Source organism: Gymnoscopelus braueri, assembly GCF_963280865.1.
Source record: "Gymnoscopelus braueri genome assembly, chromosome: 15".
Classification (NCBI taxonomy): domain Eukaryota; kingdom Metazoa; phylum Chordata; class Actinopteri; order Myctophiformes; family Myctophidae; genus Gymnoscopelus; species Gymnoscopelus braueri.
The window spans coordinates 49,127,524-49,153,804 of NC_137620.1; the positions used below are offsets into that span (position 1 = coordinate 49,127,524).

The window sequence follows — 26,281 nt, forward strand, 5'->3', positions numbered from 1 at the left end:
GTAGTGACTCTGAGGACCCTCTAGGGGTCCCTGACCCCCTTGTAGTGACTCTGAGGACCCTCTAGGGGTCCCTGACCCCCTTTTAGTGACTCTGAGGATCCTCTAGGGGTCTCTGAACCCCTTGTAGTGACTCTGAGGACCCTCTAGGGGTCCCTGACCCCCTTGTAGTGACTGAGGACCCTCTAGGGGTCCCTGACCCCCTTGTAGTGACTCTGAGGACCCTCTAGGGGTCCCTGACCCCCTTGTAGTGACTGAGGACCCTCTAGGGGTCCTGGACCCCCTGATTTAAACCCTGTATACTTAGTTAGATCTACAAGCTCACATGCTGATGCATTGTGAGCTTGTAGATCTGCTATTATAACGTGTCAGAACAGGGAGGTTCATGTGGTTTAGAGACCAGAGAGACCAGCTTTAGAGGTGTGCTCCCCCACCTCCAGAATCAGCACCACAACACTGTGTGTGTGTGTGTGTGTGTGTGTGTGTGTGTGTGTGTGTGTGTGTGTGTGAGAGAACATGTAAAGACTCATCTCATTGCGAAACATTTTTCTTCCATATTGTCTTGTCTTCTGCTTTCTACTTCTAACCCCTCACCCTTCTGTCTGTCTGTCTGTCTGTCTGTCTGTCTGTCTGTCTGTGTCTCTCTCTCTCTCTCTCTCTCTCTCTCTCTCTCTCTCTCTCAGAGGGGAGTGTTTTAGGAAAAGTACTCAGGTGTGTGTGGGAGGAGGGGATGATGACATCATGCAGGTGCGTGTGTGTGTCAGGGAGTGGTGTATGAAGGAAGTACATTTCACAACAACAGCAGAACAGTGAGTCCATTATGAGACGACATATGTACGGTATGTTTACATACTTTCATTACTTTCAGTGGTGGAGAAAGTACTCAAGTGTTTTACTTAAGTAAAAGTATCAATAGTGTAATGTAGAAATACTCTGTTACAAGTAAGGAAGTTTTGATACTTTGATTCGTTTTAATAATTTAGTTTTACGTGTGGAGTTGCATTGGAAGGAAGCAGATCTACAAGCTCACAACAGTAGTTGTGTGTTGATGTTGTGTTGATGTTGAGTAGTAGCAGATGTACAAGCTCTCAGTGAGCTTGTAGATCTGTTATATTCTAGGCTCAACACCATGGTATGAAGGAGCATACAGCTGTGAAAGTGTTGGCTTGTGTTGTTGTGGTTAGCCTAGCCGTTAGCTCACACTGAATTGACTGGATAGAGGAGGGGAGCAGATCTACAAGCTCACAACATGTCACTCTGCAACACGTTGAGAGCTTGTAGATCGGCAACACCGGCCCACAGCCAGTATGAATCATCTGTGTTGACACAAGTTGATGACGCTAACACAGGGGGAGGAGTTAAGGTGGCAGACGTGTGTGTGTGTGTGTGTGTGTGTGTGTGTGTGTGTGTGTGTGTGTGTGTGTGTGTGTGTGTGTGTGTGTGTGTGTGTGTGTGTGTGTGTGTGTGTGTGTGTGTGTGTGTGTGTGTGGTGCACAGTGTGTAGATATTATTGTGTTGTTGTTGTTTAAATAAATTACAGAATGAGCCTTTAGACCCTTAAAGCCTCAATACACTGTACTTGGTCTGCTCTTTTAGACTGTTGGATCATTTAACCCTTAAAGCCTCAATACACTGTACACTTCACCAAGGCTCTGTACTTGGTCTGCTCTTTTTCCCTCTACGTCAAACCTCTTTGCCAAAAAGAGCAGATATACAAGCTCACAACGCTTGTGAGCTTGTAGATCTGCTCTTTTCTGGCTGATGTTCCCCTCAGAATACAGATGCTGGGGTTCAAATGGTTAATGTGAAATAATAAAAGGTCCTTTCACACAAAGATATGGTGGACCCCCTTGTAGTGACTCTGAGGACCCTCTAGGGGTCCCTGACCCCCTTGTAGTGACTCTGAGGACCCTCTAGGGGTCCCTGACCCCTTGTAGTGACTCTGAGGATCCTCTAGGGGTCTCTGACCCCTTGTAGTGACTCTGAGGATCCTCTAGGGGTCTCTGACCCCCTAGAGGATCCTCTAGGGGTCCCTGACCCCCTTGTAGTGACTCTGAGGACCCTCTAGGGGTCCCTGACCCCCTTGTAGTGACTCTGAGGACCCTCTAGGGATCTCTGACCCCCTTGTAGTGACTCTGAGGACCCTCTAGGGGTCTCTGACCCCTTGTAGTGACTCTGAGGATCCTCTAGGTGTCTCTGACCCCCTAGAGGATCCTCTAGGGGTCCCTGACCCCCTTGTAGTGACTCTGAGGATCCTCTAGGGGTCCCGGACCCCGTGTTGAAGACCCCTGATTTAAACCCTGTATACTTAGTTAGATCTACAAGCTCACATTGTGATGCATTGTGAGCTTGTAGATCTGCTATTATAACGTGTCAGAACAGGGAGGTTCATGTGGTTTAGAGACCAGAGAAATATTATGATAAAAAATAGCAGATCTACAAGTTGTGAACTTGTAGATCTGCTATTGTCAGTGCGTGACACCGTCGTAAGATGAAGTATAAATCAAGCTGTATTTCTATTGATTTATACTGTGTGTGTGTGTGTGTGTGTGTGTGTGTGTGTGTGTGTGTGTGTGTGTGTGTGTGTGTGTGTGTGTGTGTGTGTGTGTGTGTGTGTGTGTGTGTGTGTGGTCTGTCAGTATCATTTCCTCTTCTTAAAGTAAAGACGAGACAAAGTTTCTTTAATGAATGTCAGTGTGATGTTGATGTGTCTCATGACACTGTGTGTGGTGAAGGGGTTAATATGTTTAATCATTACATAATAAGTCTTTAATTAATTAATGAGCCTCAGAGACAGTAGAACCTCCCACTCCATTATGAGACAATATATGGAGGTTAAGTTTAGATCATTTGATTATTTTAATATCTTTATTAATTACATAATAATCCTCAGAGCTCTATAGTTCTAGTTCTATAGTTTTATAGCTATAGTTCTATAGCTATAGTTCTATAGATCTATAGTTGCATACATTGTCCTGTATGTCATTGAGCTTAAAGCTGTAAATGTTCACATTAAAGGATAAAAGTGTTGATTTGTTTACTTTGTGTTGTTGTGGTTAGCCTAGCCGTTAGCCTAGCCGTTAGCCTAGCTGTGAGGAGGGGAGGAGAACAAAACTAAAACGTGTGGAGTTGATTTGGAGGGAAGCAGATCTACAAGCTCACACCACGTCACCCTGCAACACGTTGTGAACTTGTAGATCGGCTGTTTACGGCGCACAGCCAAGTACTTTCAGACGAGACGAGGAAGCCTTGAAGCTTTGGATGTTTGGAGGCTCTGTGGTTGAAATGTTATGTTGTGTAGTTGATGCTGTGTAGTTGATGTTGTGTGGGTGTTGTGTTGATGTTGTGTAGTTGTGTTTTGTTGATGTTGTGTTGTGTGGTTGTGTTGATGTTGTGTAGTAGCTCTCAGTGAGCTTGAGAATCTGTTATATTCCAGGCTTAACACCGTTGTATGAAGGAGCATATATTGGACATGACTGACTGACTGACTGACTGTGTGTGTGTGTGTGTGTGTGTGTGTGTGTGTGTGTGTGTGTGTGTGTGTGTGTGTGTGTGTGTGTGTGTGTGTGGCTGGCAAATGCAGTATTTCCTGTTTTCTGATCTATTTCATTGACTGTAACCCTGACAGGTTTAATAAAGACCTAAAGATGAGTGAGTGTGTGGAGAGAGAGGAGGAGGGACCTGACAAACATCACATCCACAGACCAGAGTCTCCAACAGTGAAGAGTGACTGGACTAAAGAACCTGGACCTCCACACACACAGTATGTCTCTGTAATGTTTATCTATAGATTATAAGTTACAGTTTGTGAATGAAGTGGTACAAATCACAATGTGATGTTCAGTGGTGAAGCTGCTCTATACAGACTGAGGCCACGTTTACACGACAACGGTCTCTAGTGAAAAGGTCAAAGCTGTTGCTGTTGCATTCTCTCTTTTTATTCTGCCTTTAGACATTGACGCAACAGTAGCCTCGATCTCCAGGCTTTTATTGTTTAGTTTTGCTAAAAAATAAAAGCCTGGAGGAGCGCGTCGGTGTACCCGGTATAGGAAGTGTTTCATTTCCCCAACCAACCAGAGTGCAGTGGGCGTCGCTCGTAATGTTGTGTTAACGGGGCGGGGGTTGACGGACAGATCGGTGAACCAATGGGGTCAGGCGCAATCTCTCCGCGCCTCTATACACCCGCCCCTCTATACACGAAAACAGGAGCGCTAGTGCAGCCTAACGCAACAGTGACTGAAAACGCTGTAGTGTGCATGCCAGGTGGCTAGGTGGCGCTGTGACTCACTGCTGCTAACATCTAACTATGGTTTACATGCTTGGGTTGTCATGTCCGCTTATTATAAGCGACTTTAGGCTTGTATTTCCTGTAAAGTTGCTTATCGGTTGTTGCGGATCGCGTTTTTTTTTTTTTAAAGTTTAGTTAATTTATTTTATTTTAATTTTATTATTGTTTTCAAACATGTGCATGTCAAATTATTGTATATCTCTGCAGACCCCAATCTGAATTTAAAAAAGTATATATATTTATTCCAAATATTATTTCACTATTTATTTTCAAGATCTTTTTGAAAATAGCAGATCTACAAGCTTGTAGATCTGCTATTTTTAAATAGCCAATGTACTTTGTAAAGTGCTCATGTAAACCTAGTCACTTATTTTGGGCTTGTTTTCATAAAACTGGGTTGGGGGGTGGGTGGGAGTCGTGTGGGTTTATGTTGACCAATACACACCATTAGTGTTAAATTGGAGCTTGAAATGTACAAAAGTATTGCCATCAAAATGTAAGTACCTAGTGAAAGGTAAATGGTGCATTTATTCAAAGCGCTTTACACGCTCATTCATACACCGATGGCAGAGGAAACCATGCAAGACACCTGCTCATCAGGAGCAATTAGGGGTTCAGTGTCTTGCTCAAGGACACTTCCACACTAACTCTGGGGGAGGCGGGGATCGAACTGTGAACATCGCGGTTGCCATCTGGCCGCTCTACCGGCCACTTTACCCGTGAGCCACTGCCACCCCCTGTACTCACATTTTCCAAAGATTCTCAAGCTCTTTACAAAATAGCAGATCTACAAGCTCACAATGCATCAAATTGTAGATCAGCTTTTTTCGAATAGTCGAAGTATGACAGAGGGGGTCAAGTGTCAAGTGGTGTGGGAGGTGGGTTGGCGGTGGTTTATGGGGTATGTGTGTGTGTGTGTGTGGGGGGGGGGGGGGGGGGGGTGGAGTTTTGGAGCTTGAAATGTACAAACGTTTTAGCATCAAAATATATACTTTGAGTACCAAAGTAAAAGTACTCAAATGTTCAGAAAATAGCAGATCTACAAGCTCGCGTCACATTGTAGATCGGCTCTGTGTGGTTACTGTAGGTTTTGTATTAATAATCAAAATTTGCAAAGTAACTAAAGCTGTCATATGTAATTGTAGTGGAGTAGAAGTAACAAAAATGGAAAGTAAAACCTCAAAATTGTACTGTGCATTGTAAGCCCTTGCATAGTACTTGAGTAAATGTACTTAGTTACTTTGGAGCCAATGACTGACAGGCTATTAATGGTCTTAACTCAAAATGTATACATCACACAGATCTTTGGATTAAATCAGAGGGCAGACCCGTGCGATCTTGGTGATGTAAAATAAATATCTGTATATCTGTGTAAAAATGCGGCCACAATGACTTCTACGAAAACACAGGGCATTTCTCCTCTGTCCTTCTCTCTCCCCACTAACTAAACCCATTGCAAATTATATGCATACGTGTCTACAGTAAGCTGAATATTTTACAATTTGAATTGAATTTCTAAGTGAAAGTATATAGGAGTAGTTAGGTGCCAAACTTTTGAGGAGAATATATAAATAGTGAGAACATCAATAGTGCTGCAGCGAGCCCACAATAATAACTGTATAAACATTTGTATGATTCCAGGAGTGTTCACCACAGACCAGAGTCTCCAACACCCAGCTGTGTGTCTATGAAGAGTGACACATCTAAAGGAAGACTTATTGACTTCAGTAATGAACCTGGACCTCCACACACAAAGTATGTGAATCCATCACAATATACACAACACTATAACATGAATAATGGTTACAATAAAGACATTGAATAAACTGGCGTTTTCAATCACGTATTAATTAAAACAATGTTTTTTGAGTCTCCAACACTCAGCTGTGTGTCTATGAAGAGTGACACGTCTAAAAGACATCCTCTTAACTTCAGTAATGAATCTGGACCTCCACACACACAGTATGTGAATCCTCCTATACAATAAACACCAGGCATGTGCACGCATAGACATCAAAGAGGGTTTAAGTCCCTTCCCTTTTACCCGTCTGTAAATAGTGCTTTCTCTACAGACCATGAATGCAGCAGTTACTATGGTGAAAGAACCCCCCCCCCCTTTCCATGCCATGTACCTGAAGGCAGGGAGAGTTGGCTTTCCTGAACTTGAATGAAGCAAGAATCCATGCCGTACGCCACATCTCCAGTAAAGCTTGATTTTACTTAATTGGGTGCTGTGTTGTGCACCGGAAATAGCTAATATACATGCACACAACGCTTCACAGCATGACATGTTGTGAGCTTGTAGATCGACAATTTTTGGTGCACGATACCGCACACAACAAAATATATCGAAAATCTGAACCGAGCCGGGCGCGCACATGTCCACTCACCGAGCCCAATCGCACAGAGTCGCAGACACAATGAGAGGTCCATCTTAATTTATGCTTAAGGCATTGAATGAGAAAACTGACCTAATAACTGCTAACTGCTAATTTCATTTTGATAGTTAACCATTCATTCTACTGGATTGTTATGGTAGGATGTGATATCCCAGGCTCAAGAGTTGAGCCTGGGATAAAAGTCCAACTTTTAATCTTTATGAGTTACACTTTGAATTCAGCAGCATTTGAATTTTCATGGCCTGTTTAGTGGTTCTGTTTTTATGAAGTCATGCTTGACCTTCAGCCACACTGTAACAAATTACTAGGAATATCTAATCAAAAAAGTGACTTTTTCATTCACATGATAATTGTATAAACATTTATATGATTCCAGAAGTGTTCACCACAGACCAGAGTCTCCAACACCCAGCTGTGTGTCTATGAAGAGTGACTGGTCTAAAGGACACCCTCCTGACTTCAGTAATGAACCTGGACCTCCACAGACAAAGTAAGATCACTGATCTCTGTGAACTCCAACTATCTGCTCACAGATGTAAACAGTAGTAGAGTATCTCACTGTCAGCTGTAGTGATCTTTGATTCACTGATTCTTAGTTTGTCTTGGACATTCACCGGGGTTCCTCAGGGCTCTCTACTTGGTCCGAAAATAGCCGATCTACAAGCTCACAACGTGTGCGGTCGTGAGCTTGTAGATCTGCTATTTTAGCTGAATGTTCACCCAGATGTGGTTAAATAATCAGATCTCATCCCCCAGTCACATTTATATTTACATAAAAAGATGGGTGGGGGCAGGGAGCAGAGGCCACTCCCACAGGGCTCTTTCTGTGGAGCCCGGTGAAGGAGTGAGTTGTTTGACTCTCTGGGGGCAAGATGGTAGAGGATAGAATTCTAAGTCCTATTGTAATTTGAGGACAGCCATGTTTGCCACGTTTTCTTTAATTGTGGTCAGTGTGGATAGGGAATGAGGACCTTTAATGACTGTTGCCAGGGCATTCCACATTTTGGTGGCAGTATTGTAGAATGCATTTTTCCAGAATCTACAGGGAATTAGGTCAGATCATCTCTCACTGTAAAGAAGAAGCTAGGTACATGGACACTGTTCCTCTGAATATCTTAACACATTGCATGCCAATCGTGTAGATCTACGCAAACCTAAATAAAGCCGCAGTGTGCCAATCGCGTAGCCTACGTGAAGTGGTCTTTTTTTTTTCTTTTTTTCCCCGCAGTGACACATTTCATTGTAGCACTCTCTCGCAGTGACACATTTCATTGTAGCACTCTCTCGCAGTGACACATTTCATTGTAGCACACCCGGATACGGAAATTACGTCAATCGAAGATTTTCGTTCCCATCTGCCGCCGTTCTAAAGCTTCTGCTAAATCACCATTATCTCGGTGTTGTTTTTCTCCGCGCTGAACGCTGTTTGAAACGGGTTTTAGAAACTGCTACTACTGCAAAACGGAATGTCGCCGATTGAAAATTTCTTCTCTGGGCCATCACACAACTACCCTGTGTGTCTAAGAACAGTTGAACACGCGATCATACGGGATTTAGAGAGGTCTGTGGCGAGGTGAAAAAAATAAAAAAATAACAATAAATCGCTACATTATAATATTAAACTCTGGCATGGAATTTGTTAAAGACGGGTTGCCGTGATTTCCCCCCCCCCCCCCCCAAAACATAATCATCAGGTATTATGGTTATACTAGGAGGAAGATTTTTTTCAAAAAAGTGTACAGAAAGTGTTAATATTGTGTTTTTATGTGGACACGCCTCCAGTTCATTAAGCATACCTGGCTCTCACCTTAGCACCTCCCACCTGAACCAGTCCCTCCGCCTCCTCCTACAAGACCACCCACCTGTCCTAGTCCCTCCTCCTCCTCCTCATGAAAGGACTGCCCATGGCCCTTCCCAGTTGTTTATTCACCTGTTTCCTAGGCTGTGTGTTTTCCACTTCCTGTCAATTTCATTGGATATCATTGGTCATCTGACCAGTTTCATTGGATTTCATTGGATCAAATCGACAGGAAGTGATGCCCACACAGCCTAGGAAACAGGTGAATAAAATTATCTAGAGCAGTGGCTGTCAAACTGGGGTCTGGGGACCCCCAGGGGTCCTTGAGGGGGTTCCAGAGGGTCCACAGCAAAATTAGTTTAGTATCAAAATCAGTGTAACCAGTTGAAACCTATACATTGGCCATTTGAAAATAGCAGATCTACAAGCTCACATTTTCAAATAGCCAATGCATATAAGTAGGTTTAAGTTGGACCCATATTTGGTTCCATTTATATATATATATATATATATATATATATATATATATATATATATATATATATATATAATATATATATATATATTTTTATTTTTAGTTGGAAATAAATGGGTCCATTTGGTTCCATTTGTTCAGTTGCCTGTACAGTTACAGATATGTAGGCAATGTAAGGGTACATTTTGTTCCTTAGTATCAATCATTTTGCTGAGTTGCGCAAATGCATTTATTTATTTATTATTGAGAACAGAATGGATTATTTTTTCTTTGCCGATTTTAAGTAAGAGAAAGAAAGGAACTTACCAGTATGAACCTGTTTTGAGTAACCACAGTACACGCTTTCTACTATTCAGTGAGTCTTATTTTGAAAAGCCACTACAGGAAGTCTGATAGTGAATCACTGGCTACTTGTTGCTACTGCTTGGGACATGAATGAATGGATTACGTTTTTGGATCGCTCATACATTGCCTGCCAAGAACGCATATATGCCTTCTTTAGAATCCATCACTTGACTGCCAAGAACGACTTACATTTTATTTTTTTTTACATTAAAAAAAAAAAAAAAAAAACCCCAAAGACCAAGGAGATATGATTTTTCGAAGATCTTGACTCCTATCCACTTCCTTGTTAACTTAAAACTTAAAAATTCTGTATCTCGGCTCCTGAGTACCGGTACATTTTTTTTTTCAATGAAAAATCTCTGGCATAAAACTGCAAACAATCTGAAATAATTATAATTCTGGCAGTCAATTTTTACCAACGTGAACACCATGCATTATGGAAGTATTTATCTTTCAATCATCTGTTGCAATGGTGGTGAGTTCTGTTCTCTCTCTCTCTTTCTCCTTCTGTCTCTCTGTGTGTTTACTGTGCCTGACGCCCTCCCCCCTCCCGTTGCCATGTTGCTACATGTGCTTTTTCTTAGCCAAGCCCACAGCTGTTGTGTTATGACAATGAGGGGGAGGGTATATTTTTACTGCGTCATTAAATGGCTGTTTTTCTATTGGCACGTTTGACCCTCAGGTTTCAGGCTCCAGGAAGAAACTCAAAGTAGTCAGAGAAGACATAAAACACCATAAAAACACCAGCAGGGGGCTTAATGAAGTTCTATCAACCTCATAGACACATGAAAAACAGAAAAGTGCAAAATCATGGCACCAAAGACCAGACCCATTGTTCCTCAAGTCCAGACCCATTGTTCCTCTGAGTATCTTAAAGTCCAGACCCATTGCAAGTGTCTATACTCTGTCTTCTACCGTGAGAAATCCTAGCGTTTCAAAGTGAGCTGGGGTCAGGTGAGGTGAGAACCATTTGAATAATCCTCTCTTTCTCTCAGGGTCCATCAGCGGAGAGCAGGGTCTCCTGTACCCAGCTGTGTCTCCATGAAGAGTGACACTTCCATGCCTAAATATATTGACTTCAAAGATGAACACCAGTCTACTGATCACAGGTCAGAATGTAAAACACACAGAAAACAACACATGATTCAGGCCCCGTTTAGATGACAACGTTCTCTAGAGAAAACGGCCAAATAAAATATCAGATGAGCCGTCCGTTTAGACGGTGGAAACCACAACAAAGTGAAACCACCTTCCAGAGTGGAAATCTATTAAAACTCTACGCCTCGCTACAGTTCTCAAAATTAAGGCCTGGCCCTAACTGGGCCCTACTGGCCCGGCCCGAAAATTCGTAAAGTGTATCAATATGTGCTTAATGTCCTCAATGTCAAGCATCCAACAAGCTTTTAACTGAGCAGATTGGACTTTCTGTTCCAGAGATAATGGACAAAACATCTTGAAAACGGTCACTTTCGCCGTTTTTCGATCGCAGATTTTCAATTGAGTTTTGGCCATTGTCGCCCGTCTTTCTTTAATAAGATGGGCTAGGAAGGTCGGACGGCGACAAACTAGATACCTGAGTAAAGTTCACTTTGAGTTGCATCCGACACATCCACTGATATTTCCGTCGACCTTACCGTTAGGCCGCTAAGGGCCAGTTGAAATGCATTTTTTACGGGTACTATATTTTTATTCTTAAAAAAAATAAAAATAATCACGGAACCCGAGGCTCTGCCCCGCCCGACTAATTAGCATATATTTTGGACCCGGCCCGAAAACGTTGGGTCGGGTAGGGTCGGGTTGGGGCAGAATTTGAGAACTGTACGCCACACGTCTCCATGTAAACAGGAAATACGGGGGAATACGCAAAACGTGTGATGTCATGGTTCACGTCTGCTCTGGTGCAGAGCCATAGAACCACTGTTGCCAGAATTTGTGAGAGAAATAAGCAGTCAGTTCTATGAAAACAAGCCCAAAAGAAGCAACTAGGCTGCATGAGCACGTTAAACCTATACAGTACATTGGCTATTTGAAAATAGCAGATCTACAAGCTCACACCGTGTTGCATTCACAACGCGTTGTGAGCTTGTAGATCTGCTATTTTCAAAATTACTTTGAAAAGAAAGTATTTTTGGAATATATATACATATATTATGTAAATTCAGATTTATTTATTTCTTTTATTTTGTGTTTATCCTGTTGAAACCAAGGGGCAAACCCACTCTGCTGGAATTGAAGCTCACTTCTGGGTTCTCGTTCAGCCTGCTGTTCCCGTTAATGGCCCAGCAGATGTCGCTATTTCACCTTCTACCGTTTGCAATTTATTATAATATCTCAATAGAAGTCAATGAGGTTTTGGGTGAACTTTACAGTACACTTGATTTTATTACCTTAGTAAACCTTTTCATAAACACTTTATGTTTTCAATCACTAGTTTAAAGTCTTTTTTAAATCATCATGATAATGTTTAGTAAATTATGGTTCCATTAATTTTAAAAAGAATGATAAAGTGCACACACGGAGGTCCGATAGCGTCGGGCCCACCGCTTGTTTTTTGAAAAACACTTGGAAAACAACAGAAATCCGAGAAAAATAACGTGGAAGCAGACAGTCTTTTTTTTTGCTTCTGGTCACGTGATCTCTGGGTGTACACTTCTTCGGTGGTGTTTGGAAAATATCCAGGCTCCCCCCCCCACCCACCCAAAAAAAATAAATATGTTTTTTACGTCCGTGGCAACGCAGCTTTCATTTCATTTATTGTACAAATTTAGCGAGAGGCGAGGTCCCCAGGCTGAGAGCACCGTGCACCGTGGTGGAAAGACTGACGCGATCACAAGGCAACCGCACCGCTGTCTGTCTGTCTGTCTGATGGTCTGTCACAGGAGAGCAGCTCGCCCGCCTGCACCTAACAGTTTCAGGAAGTGAACGGGTTCGTTCACGCCAACGACCGAAGCATTTTAGAACGAATCTGTCATGAACATCCCATCACTGCAGACGGTAGAAACCCCATTGAGTTTCTGGTGTGTGGGGGAAATGTGTATGGATTCCCTCCCTCCCTGCTTCTCTCCATTGAATATCAAGGGGCACTAAAATAAAAAAATAAATACAAATAAAACACGATACAATGGTTGGTTTTGTTTTGATCGCGGCGATTCTTCCGGTTGTCCGGAAATTAGCTGTTCACAGACAGATTCACGTAAGTGAAAACATAATCCCTCCCCTCGGCTGCCGTTCTGGCCTGGTGGAGATAAATACTAAAAACACAAGACATATAGTCTAAGAGCAGTTTATCCTCTATATCCAATGTTTAGCTATAGATTATACATTTCTATGCTATAGATTATTAGTTACTATGCAGACTGACTGCTTGTGTGCATGCATGTGCTTTCTTTCTGTCTGTTAATCTATCATGGCAGGCCATGAGAGAGTTAATTTCCAAGTTGTATTTCATTGGCTGAGCACTGTTAGGACTACAGCATGATTTATACTTTATACTACGGTGTTGCATGCCGAAAATAACGGATCTACAAGCTAACAACGTCACAACACGCCCAATAATAGGCTATTATTGGGCATATACCTTTGACCCCTTTTGATAAAAAATAAAGGCAGGAGGATAATAATAATAGTAATGGGCCATTACTAAAAAAAACAAAAACTATTCGACAGTTTCTAATATTATTCATTTTATTGCCATTTCTTTTTTGTTTATCCTTTTGAAACCCAATAAGTTTTACTCTCTCTGAGTCTCTGTTTAGAAAGTATTTGACCCAGAACTTTCTCACCATAGCAGACAAAAAGCTGATCATTCTGTCTGATTGCTTGTGTCCATGTGACATAGTGTTCAAGGCCCTTACCGGGCACAAATTCACTGTGGGCACCACTCACATCACCCTCACTCAAGGGACGGGCGTAGGCCGACAAGTGCAAATCCCGGGTCACACGTCCGGAGCACAGAACCTTGGGGCAGAAAAGAGGTGTTATGTCGGAGGGTGACACTCATCTTGTCAGGACCCAGCCTGCATGAAGCTCAGTGAGCCTCTCAGAGGAGGCGACAGCCAATAGGAACGCCACCTTCCAGGAAAAGGTGCTTAAGGGAAATAGAGCCCAAGCACAAAACATTCACCATCCAGTCCAATATGATAGCAGGAGCCCCGACACACTGCAACGTATGCACCACTCCATCCAGGAGCCCTAAATCAGACCACATCTCAGGGGCCAGGCCCACAACTGGAGGCGACGTGGGTTTGGATGCCACAGAGTCCCCTGGACCTGTGAAAGCAGGTCGGGCCTCTGTGGCAGCCGCCACGGTGTTCCCGAGATGAGAGACAACAACGAACTGAACCAGGGACATCTGGGCCAGTATGGGGCAGTATCAAGAGTAACTGACGGCCCTCCATCATGACCCCGTCCAGCCGCATGGATCAGGGGAAACGGGGGGAAAGCATAAAGCATTGTCATCGGCCAAACATGGGCCAGGGCATCCAGGCCCAAGGGCCCTGGGGGGTTCGTCATGGAGAACCAACTGGGGCAGTGAGAGTCATCCTGAGAGGCGCTCTCCCCAACCTGTCCCAGAGCTGCTGTACCACTTGAGGATGTAGACGCCAGTCTCCCTCTCGTGGCCCATCCCTTGAGAGTATGTCCGCTGCCCAGTTTCAGATCCCTGGAAAAGGCGCAGCTCGAAGAGATGAAAGGTGGGTGTGAGCCCATAGCAAGAGTTCCCGCGTCATCTCGTGAAGACGGCGGGACCTCAACCCCCCCTGGTAATTGACATAAGCCGTCCTTCCAGATATGGCAAAAAAAAGATGGAGAGCTAGTTAACAAACACTCCTGCGTCACCAGGAGGCGACGGTGTCTGTGTAGCCTTGTTCAGAACCTGAAGCCCCTGTGAAGACAGATGCACCAGAACCGCGTTATTACACTTGATGAAGGTATGTGGCGCCAGAGAAAGCCCGAAGGGGAGTACCTGGTAGTCATAGGCCACTCCCTCGAACGCAAACCGAAGGCACTTCCTGTGGAGTGGATGGATGAAAATATGCATCCTTCAGATACAGCGTGGTGAACTATAGGCCCTTGGAGATGGCCTGTAACATGTGAGCTGGGGACAGCATCTTGAACCTCAAGTGTTTTAAGCAACGGTTGAGGACATGCAGGTCCAGGATAGGACGGTAGCCGCCGTCCTTCGGACCAAGGACATATGTGGAGTAAAACCCACTGAGCCGTTCTGACGGCTCTAGTTTCTGTACAGCCCCTTTTGCGAGAAGCAAGGTTACCTCCAACCGGAGGACCTTTCTTCTGACATGGCCAGACACAGTAGTCACCCCGAACGCCCTGTTAGGGCGTTGGTCAACACCAGAATTTAGGTTTATAGCCCCTCAGTATGGTGTCCAGCACCCAAGGGGACTCCACTCGCTCCACCCAGTTTGCCCTTGGGCCTGGGAGAAGCGGCTCAAGACCAAGCAAGAGCCCCTTTGGCTGCCAGGGTCTCAAAGGAGAAGGTCTGCGACGTGAAGTAGAGCAGGTCTGCGACGTGAAGTGGACATGAACTCCAAGCATGTCACAAGACATGCAGCTTAAGGAGTCCTCAGTCCAAGACATTGCATACAAGCGTCATGCACGTCCTCTGCAGGCATGCGCATATTGCAAAACACACAGTAAAAAGCCATAAACAATGCAATAAACGTGGAAGAAACAGTGTATATTTGTTATGCTTACCAAGCCTATATAGCCAGCCTATAGGGGCCAAAACACTGTAATTCAACACCCACGGCCGCTTAACAGCTCCCAGCTGTAAACAGGGTGTACAGTACGAATGTTATGTATATAACCATGGTTAAACACTGCAAATTAACACGCACGCCCGTTTGTTAGCTCTTAGCTGCATACGGGGCAAAGACAGAACCATGTGGAGGTTCTGGTCCTACACACCCGCTGCATAGACTGTCACTCACCTGTTTATCAGCCCATGGCCTTATACAGGGAGGATTAAATAGTTTATATTCCTCTTTATACTTACCAAGCCCACCTTATATAGCTTTGCTTACATGGGGGAATTCACTGGAACGAAAAAAAAATTCAATGACTGTCTGTTCATGGCGTAGGGTTATCTATCGATGCACCTGTTGTACTGTATTTCGAGTACTATTTGTACTGTTGTTATTTTGTTGATATGTCTTTTTTTTTTGCCACAGACCAGAGTCTCCAACACCCAGCTGTGTGTCTATGAAGAGTGACTGGTCTAGACTGGAACCTCTGAACTTCAGCGCTAATGAACCTGGACCTCCAGACACAGAGTATGTGAACCCTCTACAGTGTACACAACAATATAACAGAATAAAGTGATCTCATGCTAAGTTTGGAGGTCTGAGTACATAATGCATTTACAGTATATATACAGGGGTGCACATAACATTTTTGGTCTAGTTCTCAGGGGAGCACCTGGATATGTTACTTGGTGCTCACCAAATAAAGAAATAAATGATGGGGTAGATTGTTAACAGTACATTTAGTACAGTCAATAGTTATGCTAAAATGACCCCCCCCCCCCCCCTATTGTGGTCCATTGTACTCAATTCATCAGTAAATGATGAATGGGTGATCACTGGGTATTATCATTATATAAGTTCATAAAGTATATTAAGGATAATGATAATAATAATAATAATAATAATAATAATAATAATAATATTTTTCACGTTAGACCTGACCCAGGCCCTCCACCTCCTCCTGACTTAGTCCCCTGAAACTTATGATGCATAATATGTTGATTGTAAATGGTATTGCCCTCACTGACTTTTGATTATATTATCCACTGCATCATTGACATTATTCACAGCACTGGTGAGAGTCGGAGGACCCCCAGGGGTCCTTGAGGAGGTTCCAGGGGGTACCTTGTGGGCTTGTAGATCTGCTATTTCATTTTAGTATAGTAGAGATGTATACCTTCAACCTTACATTCCAAAAGGAAAAATCACAATATTTCTTTCTCCATATTGATCGATATATATAGATCACAATCTCTAATTTAACGCTGCCAGCTTAAAGAGTATCATGACTAAAGCCTGGAGAAACAGATGGTCCATTAGATAAACCAATGCTTCACAGACTGAGGGGTTCTTGAGGGGGTTCCAGGAGACCCCCAGATAAATGATTGATGGTTTATATGATTTATATCTCTGGCACTGTGACCCTAATATACATTGTAAAAAGTTCAGTGTTAATTTAACTCTTGAGAGTGTACACATGGAACCAAATGGACCCTTACAGGTCTGTAACTCTGAGAGTGTACACATGGAACCTAATGGACCCATAAGGGTCTACACTCTCAGAGTTAAATTAAGACTGAGGTTTTTGAATACATGCAGTTTGAATCCATGCAGTGCAAATGAGGTGAACCGTAATAATAATAATAATAATAATAATATGATGTACTGAAACTGTCTGCAACTCACCAGAGACGTATGGACATGCTGTACAGCCAGGATGCAGTGCCTGTAGTTCATGTTAAACAGGACCTCTCTTGTCTGGACTGGTGATAGCTGGCATGATAGTAGGCTATTTGTATAAGGATTGACAGCGTTCACATCATTAGCGCTAATAGGTGAACACGTGAATAAATACATTTGCCTGTGTGACAAATTACGCAAATGAAGCCACTAGAAAAATATATGCGCTTTTGCTGTAAGTTTATTTTTATTTATATTTTTTCCCAAATCTCAAAATGTAATGAAAAGAGCAGATCTACAAGCTCACAACACATGCCATTGTGGTGTGGTGTGACCTTGTAGATTGGCACTATTCATCGTACAATTAATTATAGGGCTTAAGTGGTTAATATATTAATATTAACTTCTAATAATTATATAATATGATTTCATATTTTAACAATAATATTAACGTATCTATATTATATTGTCTTCATCTCCACAGAGAGAGATTCATAAACACACCTGAACTGAAGACATCCAGTAAAACCACAAGTGGACAAAGTAAGACTGGACACAATGTACTAAATGTCTTTATTGTTTTATCAGTATCCATGTTCAAATACTGATGCTACAAATCTAACTCTGGACAAAAATATGATCAAAAGTTAATTTATTTTGACATTTTTTTCTTCATGAATTCTAGATTTGCATTTATTAAATAATTAGTTATAAAGATATGCTATAAAATCAGATGTAAAGTTATAAATGAACCTGAATATGTAAAATGTATTCTATCTTCTCATAGCAGATGTCAGTCTGCAGGAGGATTTAAAGGATTATAAGATCAGTTTGAACAGACTTGATCGTGTGACATACGTCACTGAAGTGCCCTCCCTCAGCAGCATCTACACAGAGCTCTACGTCACAGTGGGAGAGAGTGAAGGGGTTAATAACCAACATGAGGTCTGGCAGCTTGAGACAGCTTCCAAGAAGAAGACTCTCCATGACAAACCAATCAACTGCTGTGACATCTTTAAGCCCCTCCTCCTTGGCAGAGACAAACCCAACAGAAGAGTTCTGACCAAGGGCATCGCTGGCATTGGAAAAACATTCTCTGTGCGTAAGTTCACTCTGGACTGGGCAAAGGGTTTGGAAAATCAAGACGTCATTCTCCTGATTCCCTTTTCATTCCGGGAGCTGAACTTGGTCAGAGATGAGAAGCACAGTCTTCTCAACCTGATCCATGTTTTCCACCCAACATTAAAGAAGGTCACAGCAGAGCAGCTCGCTGTCTGGAAAGTTGGCTTCATCTTTGATGGTTTGGATGAAAGCAGGTTTCCGTTGCACTTCGACAACAATGACATTGTTTCTGATGTCACAGTGACATCATCAGTGGACGTGTTGTTGACAAACCTAATCAAAGGGAATCTGCTCCCCTCAGCTCTCCTCTGGATAACTACCAGACCCGCAGCAGCCAATCAGATCCCTCCTGCATGTGTTGACATGGTGACAGAAGTACGAGGGTTCACAGACTCCCAGAAGGAGGAGTTCTTCAGGAAAAGATTCAGTGATGAGAAGCTGGCCAGCAGAATCATCTCACACATGAAGACATCAAAGAGCCTCCACATCATGTGTCACATCCCAGTCTTCTGTTCGATCACTGCTACCGTTCTGGAGGACATGGTGAAGACAGACGATACAGGACAACTGCCCAAGACCCTGACTCAGATGTACGGCCACTTCATGTTCGTCCAGACAAAGAGGTGGAAGAAGAAGTATCATGACAGTCATGATGTGAATCAAAAGCAGCTCATGGAGGCTGACGGGGAGGTTCTTCTGAAGCTGGGCAGGCTGGCGTTTGAACATCTGGAGAAAGGTAACATCATGTTTTACCAAGAAGACCTGGAAGAGTGTGGTCTTGATGTAACAGACGCCTCGCTGTACTCAGGATTGTGCACAGAGATCTTCAAAGAAGAGACTGTGCAATCTCAGAGAAAAGTCTACAGCTTTGTTCATCTGAGCATCCAGGAGTTTCTGGCTGCAGTCTACCTGTTCCACTGTTTCACACAGAAGAACACGAAGGTACTGAAGACTTTCCTGGGAGTTGATGTGAGTTCCTTGGATGACTTCCTGCAGAGAGCCATGGAAAAAGCCCTGAAGAGTAAGAATGGCCACCTGGACCTCTTTGTCCGCTTCCTTCATGGCCTCTCACTGGAGTCCAACCAGAGTCTGTTAGGAGGCCTGCTGGGTCAAACAGAGAACAGTCCAGAGAGCATCCAGAGAGCCATTAACAACCTGAAGAAGATGAATGATCAAAGGTTCTCTCCTGACAGATGCATCAACATATTCCACTGTTTAATGGAGATGAACGACCACTCACTGCATCAGGAGATCCAACAGTACCTGGAGTCAGGGGACAGATCAAAGACAAAACTTACTCACTCCCAGTGTTCAGCTCTGGCCTTCATGCTGCTGATGTCAGAGGAGGTTCTGGATGAGTTGGACCTGTCCAAATACAGATCAACAGTCTGGGGGAAATCCAGACTGGTCCCAGCTGTGAGGAACAGCACAAAGGCTCGGTTAGTAGTCATTTGAATAGAAAACCTATTAGAAGAGAATCAATCTACCATCACACCTAACACTATAAGTAGAAGTGATGGTTAACGTAAAATATCAGATAATAATGAAGTCTCAAATAGTGACTGGTGGTATTGTGTGTAAGTGCAATAAAGGCTAGTCCTATTAAAAGGATCCCTGGCTAATAAGCCATCCATACATTTTAATTGCCCTCTATAACTAACCTTAAAAATTATCTTCAATATTCTCATCCCGACACGTTCTTTGCTTGTAGGTCTGCTCTGGTTGGGAAGTAATAGTACCATTGTACTTCAGAGTATAAGTTAGACGTTGAAGCTAAATAATGCTTAATTTATAAGACGGGGTCCCTTGCTGAAAATAACAATGCAAGCAAATGCATTGTCGCGATGTGACACGTTGTCTGCTTGTAAATCTGTTCTTGTCGGCAAACTTCACCATCAGAGTATAAATCTGGCTTCATTCATTTGAGACAAAACAAATTAACAACATTTCTACACATATTTTGTCTATTTTCACCAGACGAATCTGTGCATGTCTAAATTCAGAAAGTAGGCCTAAACGCAAACATGCGTACACATACACTGCGCGCGCACACACACACACACACACACACACACACACACACACACACACACACACACACACACACACACACACACACACACACACACACACACACACACACACACACATTCACAAACAGCGCATTTTAGCATGCTCTTAAACTCGACATTGACAACTTCCAAATATCCAAAATTAATCCAAACTACTACCGATTTCACATTTAATATAACTTGAATGTGTAATAGAACTCACACACACGCACATACAAAAGTTTACGCAAAGTTGAAGCGTAGTCCGAGGAACGGCCGACATTTTCCTAAAACGTTTCAGAGAGTTACTGCCCGCCCACTTAGTCTATACGTCTTGACGTAGGCTGACGTCAGAAACACTCATGTTGATGGCAAGGAGATTTAAGTAAACATCAATAAAAGGTTGGGAGATCTGTTTAATTAATCCACAAACATTGTTAGGAAACATCAAAGGCCAAGTGACCTTGCCCCTAAAATGACAAAACGGACCATACCACCTGAGAAATGGACCATCCCATTAGTGAAGGGGTGTACAGAGGATGGCCCTATAAACAATTAATTTAATTTAGTTTAGTTTATTTGAAAAGTAATAACATTACAGTTATAACCACCAGAGGAGGAGACACAATGTCCAGGACTTATTTCCATTCTAGTCCACACTTAACAACATGTCCGATCACAGGGTGACAGTCATGTACAATATATATTATCACATGAACCATACATTGCACATGAGGCCTAAGTCAAATTCAGTTCAATTAAATATATTTCCTGAATTATACTGGAACCTTTTCCAGTAACCAGAGCTGTGTTAGATGCTTAAAAGTCCTCAAATTACAGTTTCAAGGCTGTTCCATTGGGTTGCTCCTATGCACTTAAAATAACCATTTTCCACTAGACCTTTACATTTGAAGAAGTACACATTAACCATACTCACTGTAGTATAAAAACTATGAGTGTTCCTGACCTGAGTACAAAAGTACCCCCCCCCCCCAAAATAAATAAATACATAAATACATAATAATAATAATAAGAATAAGAATAATAAAAGATGAATTGAAGAAAAGGGAGGTTGACAGCTAAACTCTAAAACAATCTGTTAATAAACTCTAAAACAATCTGTTAATAAAATCTAAAACAATCTGTTAATAAACTCTAAAACGATACTCCAAAGCCTCTCAGTACTGTGAGCAGTGTTTACCTTTCCAAAATATAACCATAGAAGAAGAAGACAACTAGAAAGCTGCTATATCGGGAAATTGCAAGTGTGGTTGTCCCGACGCAGGCCGTTGGTTGTGACCATCAGGACCCAGGAATCCTCTGCGATAAATAGTGTTGGAGGACATGCAACATGATATTCATATATAATGGGTAAATAGTGTTGGAGGACATGCAACATGATATTCATATATAATGGGTAAATAGTGTTGGAGGACATGCAACATGATATTCATATATAATAGATAAATAGTGTTGGAGGACATGCAACATGATATTCATATATAATAGATAAATAGTGTTGGAGGACATGCAACATGATATTCATATATAATAGATAAATAGTGTTGGAGGACATGCAACATGATATTCATATATAATAGATAAATAGTGTTGGAGGACATGCAACATGATATTCAAATGTGGTGTTTATCAGATCTTGTGTTCCTGATAAATAGTGTTTTGTTTTTTAAGAAATAGGCCCCTCCCACTAGTTTTACAAGCCAATCACATCACTCACTCCTGAGATCATGTTTAATTAATCTGGAGGGGATTGCTCAACCAAAGCATCATGTTTTGGATGGATAGATGGATAGATGGATAGATGGATAGATAGATAGATAGCTTTATTGATCTCGCGGGGGAAAATCTGTGGCCCAAACATGTTTTTGCAACAAACGGTTACATTTTTAGGAACCCCTGGTCTAAGTGGAAATACTTTTGGCTCTGTGTTGAGTACACATCCCTCAACGTGTGATTCAACATGTTGACGTTTTGTTCATGTTTCTTGGCATGTTTTTGTAAAATAGGCCCCTCCCACTAACTTTGAAGGCCAATTATGGGTGAACGGTATGGACTGTAAACATTCTGTATGATGCGTTATTAGTCTCATGGGTCCAGAGATCATGTGTACCAATTTGTGTGAGATTTGGACACAATCTGTAGGAGAAGAAGCAAAAAGTTAAAATATTTAATGAAATTACTAAATTAGTTCATAGATCCATGTGCATTACACACTGTAGTATACAGATTATTTCACTTCTATGTTTTCTGGTTCCCTTTGCTTATGACCTAATATCTGGTTAACTAGATAGACATTTGCTTAGTTAATTTCCTTGAACATGAACTTGATCCAATATGTGTTGATAATCTCTGATTTTACGTATTCTACATTTTCAGATTTGTTGGCTGTCGACTCGAAAAGACAGATTATGAGATTGTGGCTTCAGCTCTCAGCTTTAATCCTTCACATCTGAGAGAATTGGACCTCAGCTATAATGACATGAAGGATGATTCATTCATGGAGCTCATCTCTGCTGGATTGAAGAGTCCACATTGTAGACTGGAGATACTACGGTCAGATTAATTAACCAGCATTATTTTGATTAGTTTTGTTTTATTATTTATTGTTTGAATATAATAAGAAGAGTGAATGAAGTTTACATAATGGTATCCCACACTGAGTAGAATCATGATACGGTTCAAGTTTGGCCCGAGTTTGTGTTGGCTAGTCCACACTCTCAAAATGATACGGTACAGTAACTACAATATGTGATCCATCATGGCTGCTATACGGAATTATTAGGTCTTATCAGGTGTATGTATACCTGGTAACTTACCAGGCCTGTCTGTCTGTCTGTCTGTCGATCTGATGTGAACTTGCTGCTGCCTGTTGGAGGATTAAGATGATCTAGTTCACATTATTCCTGACTTTCTGCTCTTGGGTTTTTACTCCAAAACTCTGATAGTTAATCCAGATATATAATCTGTAATTACAGACTTGCTGGCTGTAACATCACACAGACAGGATTTGACGTTCTGGCCTCCGCTCTCAGCTCTAATCTTTCCCATTTGAGAGAATTGGATCTCAGTTTCATCAGCCTGCAGGAATCACAACTGGACCAGCTCTCTGCTGCACTGAAGAGTCCACATTGTAGACTGCAGATCCTGAGGTAAATAATGTGTTTTCTCTCTGTGTGGATCTCTACTTGAACATCAACAGCAGTTTGTTAAATATGTATTTCTATGCAGGTTGTCAGGCTGTGGGGTCACAGAGGAAGGCTGTTCTTCTCTGGCTTCAGCTCTGACCTTCAACCCCTCCCATCTGAACCAGCTGGACTTGAACTTCAGCCACATAGGAGACTCTGGTCTGAAGAAGCTCTCAGCTGCACTGGAGACTCTCAAGTGAGTAGACTTGGACTGTGTCCATGTTGGTTAGTGCAGTGTTTACCTTACAATGTTTAACTGGCTGGGCCAGGCAGACCAATGTGCAGGTGGGAGGGGGTGCTTCACCCATAAAGTCCAATGTGCAAGTCCACCACAACAATCCTCATCCTTCCATCCCTTCTTTATATGTGACCCCACAGGATTATGAAATAGTCCTCTCACATCCCGTGATTTTCCATTAGAGTAGGAGAACGTCACTACAATCTGTCCAAAATGAGATAATAGCGCAGCAATACTCTAGACACACTAGAGTATGTCTGACATGCAATTCAGAGCTTCAATCAATCATGTAAATCATGAAAAAATGCATAACAGCAAGGACACATATATATATATATATATATATATATATATATATATATATATATATATATATATATATATATATATATTATATATATATATATATATGCGCATGTATGCATGTATGTAAAATAATGATTGGCAATCGCGGTAATATCCATGTTCTATACTAGCCTGGTAAACCCTCCCTCCGGAAATCTCATTTATAATTTATTTCAGGAGTGAGTCTGGCATGATCGCCCATTCTGCAATTTTGGCTGCGGGCTGGAGTTGGGCGGGAGTAATACCGTTGACTGACAACCCCTTCATCCAATCAGCAGTGTCCCACTTCAGCCAGTGCATTTTCACCAGCTCCAGACAAATATGACGCAACAGGACTTTTGAGACGGCCATGCCCAAAATAGGTTGCCTTATTCGGATACATGCTTGTCACTGCCCGCCCCTGCCGGTTCTCTACATTTTTATTTTTAAATGGGCTCCGTCGTGATTAATTGACCACATATATGAAGTTAAACAACTCAATTCTATCCAAATGATATCTTAAAAGTAAATTCCGTGTCTCAAAAAATAAGTTTGAGAGTGTTTTAAAACCGAAAGTAAAAAGTTTAACTGCCCACAGAAACAATGGCGGCTCGTTCCATTTTTGTCGGCTGCACTCGGTCCCATTCGGGCTCACTCGAACTCGCCACCTGATTGGCCAACTGTCGCTGTCAATCACAGAACGATGAGCGACAATGCTGATAGGCTCGTCCATTTGGTGAACGGGCTAGAAACGCCCAGACAAGCCTTCAGGCCAGACTCCTTCCTGAAATCAAATGGAAATGAGATTTTCCGGAGGGAGGGGCTTTACCAGGCTAGTTCTATACCATACCATAATGCATTGAGGTGGACTGTTTTGTGTAAATAATATGTCCCACTCAAAACCCACTCTGTCATACAGGATGCAGTGATGAGTCATCATGTTCACCAGAGCAGAATGATAAACAGCATCTAAAAGCTTTAGGAGAGAAGGAACAGTTTCTTATTAATGACATGTCCATAGTCTAACACACAGAGAAAGACTGTTTAAACTAGAAGAATGTGCTCCTCAGAGCACAGGTCTCCACCAGGGAAGGTAGCTTATTGTGGGCCAGCAATGTTTCACGGCATTTAACGCTGTGTTCATGATTTCAGGCATTTTGTTCAAAATGCACTCCTTTAGAAACTTTTAAAAACTTTAGAAGCCAATCAGGATGGAATATGAAAAATCAAACAGATTTGTCTTGGATGACATGACTATAGAGGTAATGTGTTTGGACAAAATGTGTAATAATATTTTAAAAAGTGTTTTGAATAAATCTACCACCTGGCAGTAGCCAGGAGACAGTAGCCTCCATGGACTATGTGCGCACAGTTTCATGTCGACCGGTCCAACAGTGCCGGAGATTAGCTGCTCACAGACAGACCTACACACACACTGACGGACACACGGGGGCGGAGACTATAACCCTTTATCTGTATATAAATACTGTATTAACTATTTCACTGCCAGACTTATTTCTGGCTGCGTGCAGCCACTGACAGAGATTTTTCGATCGTCTTACCTTTTCAAGTATTCACATATTTATCTCCAGTATGATCTATCCCCTGATGGTTGGTAATCACAGGAGGGCCTTTGGGGGAAAAAGTCGTAAAAGTCGTCCTTGGCAGTGAATGAGTTAAATACTTAAGTATTCAAAAGTCAACATTTAGACATGATAAAGAAATGCAAAGATTCTTCAGAAATGTTAAAAAATATAGCATGAAAATATCAGATCTACAAGTTCACAACGGACCACTATGCAATGTGTTGTGAGTTTGTAGATCTGCTATTTTCATTTTACCTCGAGACAGAAACTATAATTACATCCTCTTCATATCAGCTGTCTTTGAAAAAATAAATCACACTTTTAGATATTAAAAGTATATTAGTACTATTAGTGCTATTAGTATTATTAGTACTATTAGTATATTAGATATATTAGTATATTAGATATATTAGATATATTAGTAATTTTGATCATTTCATCATTCTATGGTAGGAGAATGAAAATACACTTTATAAATGTAAAATCTAAACACATGTCTAAACCCTCTCCTCCAAGCCGGGCCGGACGGGCTGCCTGGTCAACATAATGTTAGGAGAAACACTGTGGTGTACATAATAATAATAATAAAACTAACAATACTATTACTAATACTAATACTTACTAATACTAATACTAATACTAATACTAATACTAGTACTAACAATAACAATACTAACTAGAAAAAGTGCTCCTCGGAGCACAGGTCTCCGCCAGGTCAGGTAGGTTATTGTGGCCTCCTGGTGGCGCTATAATAGGCCAATGTTTAAAGGGTACCATGTGTTCTTAGGCCTTGGAATCGGAACTGCATTCATGGTTTGAGGCATTTTGTGCATTTTTTTTTTTGCTAAATTAGACCTGCTGGTGGCGCTATAACAGGCCAATGTTAAAAGGGTGGCATTTGTTCCTCAACATAGTGTGAATGTGCGTGCAAAGTTTGACCGCAATCGGACGGTGCGTTCATGATTTGCGGAATTTTGTTCAAAACAAGCCACTACTGCAAACTTTAGATG

The 26,281-nt window shown here is 42.0% G+C and overlaps 1 protein-coding gene across 1 annotated transcript in view; it reads left to right on the top strand.

Annotated features, from left to right (window-relative positions):
• Positions 1-23,514, top strand: part of LOC308101610 (protein NLRC3-like) — a gene marked incomplete at its 3' end in the record, with an annotated part of 38,793 nt that extends 15,279 nt beyond the window's left edge. Inside the window, exons 2-12 of the mRNA XM_080451030.1 lie at positions 3,626-3,760; positions 5,927-6,040; positions 7,061-7,174; positions 10,298-10,411; positions 15,491-15,592; positions 17,229-17,287; positions 17,532-19,305; positions 22,315-22,491; positions 22,914-23,087; positions 23,167-23,319; positions 23,502-23,514. Coding sequence (XP_080307156.1) covers positions 3,626-3,760; positions 5,927-6,040; positions 7,061-7,174; positions 10,298-10,411; positions 15,491-15,592; positions 17,229-17,287; positions 17,532-19,305; positions 22,315-22,491; positions 22,914-23,087; positions 23,167-23,319; positions 23,502-23,514 — 2,929 coding nt within the window. The remainder of the gene's footprint in view (positions 1-3,625; positions 3,761-5,926; positions 6,041-7,060; positions 7,175-10,297; positions 10,412-15,490; positions 15,593-17,228; positions 17,288-17,531; positions 19,306-22,314; positions 22,492-22,913; positions 23,088-23,166; positions 23,320-23,501) is intronic.
• Between the last annotated feature and the right edge of the window lie 2,767 nt (positions 23,515-26,281).